Raw genomic sequence first — 6,328 nt, forward strand, 5'->3', positions numbered from 1 at the left:
TCTGGCGCCCTCTTCTGGAGTGTCTGAAGACAGCTACAGTGTACTTACATATAATAAATAAATCTTAAAAAAAAAAAAAAAAAAAAAAAAAAAAAGGTGTGTTACAACCCTAGTCTAAGCCCAGCAGCAGTTCCTCCATGTAAGTTAGGTATGGCCGGTCAGCGGGCGTCCTGCCCTGCAGCTTTGGTTGGAGGGATTCTGCTAAATGCAACAGGACTTGCTGTGACTCTGTGATGTCATATGCCATTCTGTTGAACAGCTCTCCTGCTGTCTCCCCTCCCTTCCCTAGTCCTCCCCCTTTCCTCCAAGGCTGACCAGGGCAGGAAGAGAAACTCAGCTCTTGAGATCCTAGACCTGTGGAAGATCATTGGTGAGTAATTGCCCCTCTGTCTCCAGCATCTTCCTCCTCCTACTCACTGCTGGCTTTGGAAACTGGTGAATGTGGGCTCTACTCCTCACTCTGTCACTTCTCAGGTTGAGAAAATGGGGAAACAATGTAATTCTGTCAAGTTTTTAATTTCTCCACAAGTAAAAATATAACCTCTATCTCCATTGGGTGTGGTGGTGTATACCTGTGCCCTCGTACTTGGGACGTGGAGGCAAGAACGTTAGGAGTTTGTCACCCACAGCTACGTAGTGATCTCTAAGCCAATTTAGGTTACATAGAACCCTGTCTTAACACTGCCCTCCCCAGGGGAAAATAGATGCAGTAAGATGGCTTAGTGGGTAAAGGCACTTGCTTGTCTAGCCTGGCCACTGAGCTCCATCTCCAGGACCTATAAGATGGAAGGAGAGGGCTGACTCACATAGTTTGTCTGTCCTCTGATCTACACACCTGTCTCACACACACACACACACACACACACACACACACACACACGTACGGACATATACACATCATGATGGTGATGGTGATGGTGATGATGATGATAATGATGATGATGATGACAAATGATCTAGGCTAGGCCTGAGAAGTGTTTGCTGTGCAAGAAGACCCAAGTTCAGAACCTACATCAAAAAGTTGGCAAAGTAGTATGAGTCTGTAATCTCAGTCCTGAATTCGCTGGCTGTTGGGAGCAGAAGGTCCTTGTGCCCACATCTCTCCAGAGAAACCAGAAATGTTAAGCACGCAAAGGGAAAGAAAGCCCTGTTCTTCCATCCAGAAAGCTGAGAATTGATGCGATCCTGGTGATATCCTGGTTGAGGTCCTTGTGACCCACATTATCTGTTGGATCAGGCCTCAACAAGCTCCTGCAATTAAGACTGGAGGCTAGAGAGATGAGTCCTGAGTTCGATTCCCAGCAACCATATGGTGGTTCGTGAAGACAGCTGTAGCATACTCATACATAAAATAAATAAATAAATCTTTTTTTAAAAAAAGAAAAGATTAAAAAAAAAGTCTGGAGGTGGCTGATGATCTAAATGACTTTCACAGCCAGGGACTCCTCAAGCTCCCACAACCAGGCGCGGAGTTGGCTAATAGCCTGAATGACCAAGACCAGGCCAGATCCTTTCCTAGGCCCTTAAGTTAGTACAGATAGTCTATCTCTAGAACCATCTTCTTTTTTTAAAAAAAATAATAAGATCCTCTCTTTTTAAATTTTTTGTATGTGTGCGTTTCTATCTATCTATCATCTATCTATCTATCTATCTATCTATCTATCTATCTATCTATCTATTTAATGTATATGAGTACACTGTAGCTGTCTTCACACAAACCAGAAAAGGGCATCAAATCCCATTACAGATGGTTGTGAGCCATCATGTGGTTGCTGGGAATTGAACCCAGGACCTCTGGAAGAGCACTCAGTGCTCTTAACTGCTGAGCCATCTCTCCAGCCCAGAATCCATCTTCTTGGAATAAATGACATGGACCCTGAGTGAGACTTCCATGTAATTATGCTTCCTTGTGCACTAGGGATTATATTATACTAGGAAAGACCCCACCACCCGCAGCCCTCTCAGTAATACTGGGTTTACATGCCTTGAGAATAAACCGCCTGCTATCAGACTCTTTACAAGCTTTGCTCCAGGTTGATGAAGCCAATATGAACCAAGTTCAGATCACTCTCCTCACAGTTCTCTTCTCTGTTCTCCTCACAGTTCTCTTCTCTGCCTGACACCTGTGAGCTCCAGGTTTAGTACTCAAATCCTCTGTCTAAAAGCTAAGGCAGAGAAAAATGGAGGAAAAAAAAAAAAAAAAACCCTGGTGTTGGCCTTTGGCTTCCACAGACACAGAAGCACATGCTTATTTCCGAAACCCCAAACAATCTGGCACTCAGTAGGACCACAGCTCTTTCAAGAGAGAGTCTGGGAAGCTGGCTAGGAGGGGATCAGGGCTTGCTGTCCTCCCTGTGAATTCAGTGCAGGACTTGACCTGAGCTGCCTTCTCATTGTCGCCTGTACGGGGCAGTGCTGACCAGATACAGATGCCAGGTTGGCAGCCAACCTGGGTTTTATTGACATTCGGAGCTGGGTACTTCTTGGCTCCCGAAGCCAATCCCAGGTGGGCACTGCAGCATACCTGGTTTCTATCTATCCTATGCTGAGAGTATTCCCTTTCCTCTCAGTCATGGCAATCCAAAACTTCTCTAGACACTGCGAAATGTCTCACCAGGGCAAAGATTCCAAGGAAATAAAGAAAGTGAATCCATGTTACGTATATAAAGAGAGAATGTCATGGAGCCTTTGCATCTATCTATGTATCTATGTATCTATCATCTATCTATCTATCTATCTATCTATCTATCTATCATCTATCTATATATATATCTATGTGTCTATCATCTATTTATTATCTATCTATCTATCTATCTATCTATCTATCTATCTATCGACTTACCTACTATGTATGTGTATGCACATGCCACAGCTCTGTGTAGAGCTCAGAGGACAATTTGTGGGAGTCAGTTCTTCTACCATATGGGTCTCAGGAGGGAAACTCAGTTCACCAGTCTTGGCAGCAAGTGCCTTTACTCTCTGAGCTGTCCCTACAGCCCCTCATGGTTATGTCAGTTGATCACGATGTCTTGTCCCTTTTCCTAGATGGACTTCCATATTCCCACTCTCCAAGGATGACCAAAAGGACAATGGGAGAAACGTTTGTCAAAGCGAAGACTGGAGGTAAGATAGGGTACTCACTCTTCAGACCAGGCTGGTCTTGAACTCACAGAGATCCACCTTCCTCTGCCTCCCAAATGTTGGGATTAAAGGTGTGTGCCACCACCAACCAGCCTCATATTAATTTTTAAAAGTGTTATTATTTTATTTTTTAAATTGTGTATTGGTGTCAGATGATCATCAGATGACCTCCTGGAGCTGGAGTTATGGGTGGTTGTGAGCCGTCTGGTGCGGGTGCTGGGAACTGAACTAAGATCCCTTGCAAGATCAGAATGCATTCTTAGCTATTGAGCCATCTCTCCAGTACGTATTTATCTAGTGTGTGTGTGCGTGTGTGTGCAAGTGAGTGGTGTTCGTGGCCTCCACAGTGTGAACAGGAAGGTCGGGTCAGGACAACTTACAGGATTTGGTTCTTTCCTTCCACCTGTGGATCCCGGGGGATTCAAGTCCAGGTACCAGGCGTAGTGGTCTGGTCCTTTCCCCACTGAGCCATCACCGTGGCTCTAAATGTTTCTTTGGGGGGGGGGGGGGCGGTCATAAATTGATCTGTTAAACCAAACTTGGTGTAGTGGTGTACACCTTAAATGCCAGCGCCTAGAGGTAGAAGCAGGAGGATCAGTGGCTTCCAGGGCGATCACAGTGAGTTCAAAGTCAACCTGGGACAACCGGAGACTCTGATCATAAGCAAAGTCAAGTAAACCACATCCAACATAAGCTCTGGGTGCACAGGGGCCACCTCTGGGTGTGGCTTGCTGTCTAGTACAGTGGGAGGTTTATGCTAAGTGCTTGGCTGGGTGTGGTGGTGCATGCCTTTTGTCCTAGCATTTGGGAGGTATAGGCAGCGGAATTCTGTGAGCTAGAGGTCAGCCTGGCCTACATAGCGAGTTCCAGAACAGCCAGGACTACAAAGAGAGACCTTGTCCCTAAAAGGCAATAAACAAACAAACAAACAAACAAACAAGTTTTTAAATGAGTAAATAAGTTTTAAAAAGGATAAAATTATTCAAGTGTGGGATATGCACCCCCATACATGAACATACTCCTCCTCCTGCCCCCCAACCAAGACAGGGTTTCTCTATGTAGCCCTGGCTGTCCTGGAACTCACTCTGTAGACCAGGCTGGCCTTGAACTCAAAGCTCCACCTGCCTCAGCCTCCTGAGTGCTGGGATTAAAGTGGAAACCAGCACCAACTGGCTCACATCCCCTTTTCTAACCACTAAGGACTTCATGTGTGCTCCCACCTCAGCTTTGCAGGCTTCCTCTGTAGGAACATCACCCAACACAATGTCTTTCTTGGATCTCAGTATTTTTTCTGTCCAAGTGAACACTCTTCCTCAGTCACAGTTTAATTCTTGAAAACCAGTACCCCTTGGTTTTATTTCAACTGTATCCGCTCCTTTGAGAAACATAGGCTGGGGCTGGGGAGAAGAGCTCAGAGGGTTCTAGCTCTTGCAAACGTGATGACCTCAGCTCAGATCCCCAGTTCCCTCATAAATACTCCTGCGTTAGCCCTGTGGGGAAGGGGAAGTGGAGACAGAGAATCACAGCCACTTGCTGACTGCTGGCTTTGCTCCAGATACAATGAGCGACTCAGTCTCCAATGAAACAGAGATAGAACAGGGCATCCAACATTTTCTCATAAGAGTAAACAAGCCCGTCCAGGGACTCTGCATCATTAGTGGTATGGAGAATTCAAAACCCACCTGTTAGGGTCAGTGAGGTGGCTCTGAGCTATCTGAGGGTAAAGCGCTTGCCCAGAAAACCAGATAACTGGGGTTTGGTTGCCACCACTCAAGTCAAGGTGAAAGTGGAGAGCTGACTCCACAAAGTTGAATTCTGTCCTCCACACATGCACCATGGCACAGACAGACACAGACAGACAGACAGACANACACACACACACACACACTACTGCCATCACCATCACCACACATATGATGCTAATAAATAACAATTAAAAATTAACCCGCCTGTTGCTCTCCTGTTGCAGATCTGCACATACTGGACAAGAATGTTCCCAAGGAAGAAGCCACCCTGGACTCAGAGAGTTAGCCATACCTCACTCTTCCTTCATTTCCAGCTCATTCTCCCCCACCCCCACCCCCACCCCCACCCCCAGGAAGTACTCTCAACACCTTTTGCTAAGACTAAGACCCTACAACTATATCCCCAAATCTCACTAAGACATGTACTATTACAAGAATTATTCTGAAGTAATTCTGGAGTGTCCCTGTTTTATTGATTGTTCTTGAGCCAAGTCTAAGATGTCATCATGGGACCCCAGAGATGACCCAGTGGTTAAGAACATGGTTTGCTCTTCCAGAGGACTTGAGTTCCCAGCACACATATTATCAGGCTCAAAAACACCAATAATCCTGGCACTGGGGGCTTTGGTGCCTCTGGCCTCCAGGGGCAGCTGCATTCACTTTCACAGATTCACGTACAGACACACATATGTGCACATAATTTTAAAACAATGGTAATAAAAAAAAAAGATAAATTGGGAGCTGGAGAGACAGTCCGTGGTTAAAAGTATTTCCTGCTCTTACAAAGGACCCGTGTTCTATTTCAGCATCCATGACCTGTGGCTCACAACTGTCTGAAACCCCAGCTCCAGGGACCCAACACCCTGGCTTCCAAGGCACTTGTACTCAGGTGCTCATAGCTGCATGCAGACAACATACAGATAGTTGTCATTGTGAGACCCCGTCTCAGAGCGTTTCTCCCTGGGAGGTAAAGCCCCTGAAAGTTCCCCCAAGCCTGTTTTCTCCAATCTCTGGGAATACAGACAGAAAGAAGCTCGTTGTTCTCTATAGCCAGCAAAAAGCCTTTTTGTTTCTATACCTTACAACCAGAGATGCGATAATTGTAAAAAGATAGCCAGGTGCTTGCCTGGCTCCCTGTGCCAAGGACACAGAGATTAAAATTCACAAAGAAGAGCTATAACTCACTCCCCACTCCTCATGCCTTGTAATTTTACCAAGGACACCCGACAGAGAAGAGCTGTAGCCCAACTCCTTCCAGCTCCTCCCAATTCCTCCCAACTCCTCCCAATTCCTCAGCTAGCTGTTAAAAGCCCCGTACTGTTACTGCTCAGGGTCGAACTCCCCTGCCCTGTGCGCAGTGGAAGGAGTTCTTCCTCAGCTAGCTGATAATAACAACGTCTCTTGCAGTTTGCATCTGGTGTGGTTTTTCTCTCGAGTCATTA

At 46.0% G+C, this 6,328-nt stretch overlaps 1 protein-coding gene across 1 annotated transcript in view; it reads left to right on the forward strand.

Moving 5' to 3' along the window:
- Positions 1-5,204, forward strand: part of Galp (galanin like peptide) — an 18,408-nt gene extending 13,204 nt beyond the window's left edge. The window contains exons 4-6 of the mRNA XM_021166545.1: positions 290-370; positions 3,046-3,123; positions 5,111-5,204. Of these exons, the coding sequence (XP_021022204.1) occupies positions 290-370; positions 3,046-3,123; positions 5,111-5,172 (221 nt within the window). The 3' untranslated portion in view covers positions 5,173-5,204. The remainder of the gene's footprint in view (positions 1-289; positions 371-3,045; positions 3,124-5,110) is intronic.
- The last annotated feature ends 1,124 nt before the right edge of the window (positions 5,205-6,328 follow it).

The sequence above is a fragment of the Mus caroli genome, chromosome 7, assembly GCF_900094665.2.
Source record: "Mus caroli chromosome 7, CAROLI_EIJ_v1.1, whole genome shotgun sequence".
Classification (NCBI taxonomy): Eukaryota; Metazoa; Chordata; class Mammalia; order Rodentia; family Muridae; genus Mus; species Mus caroli.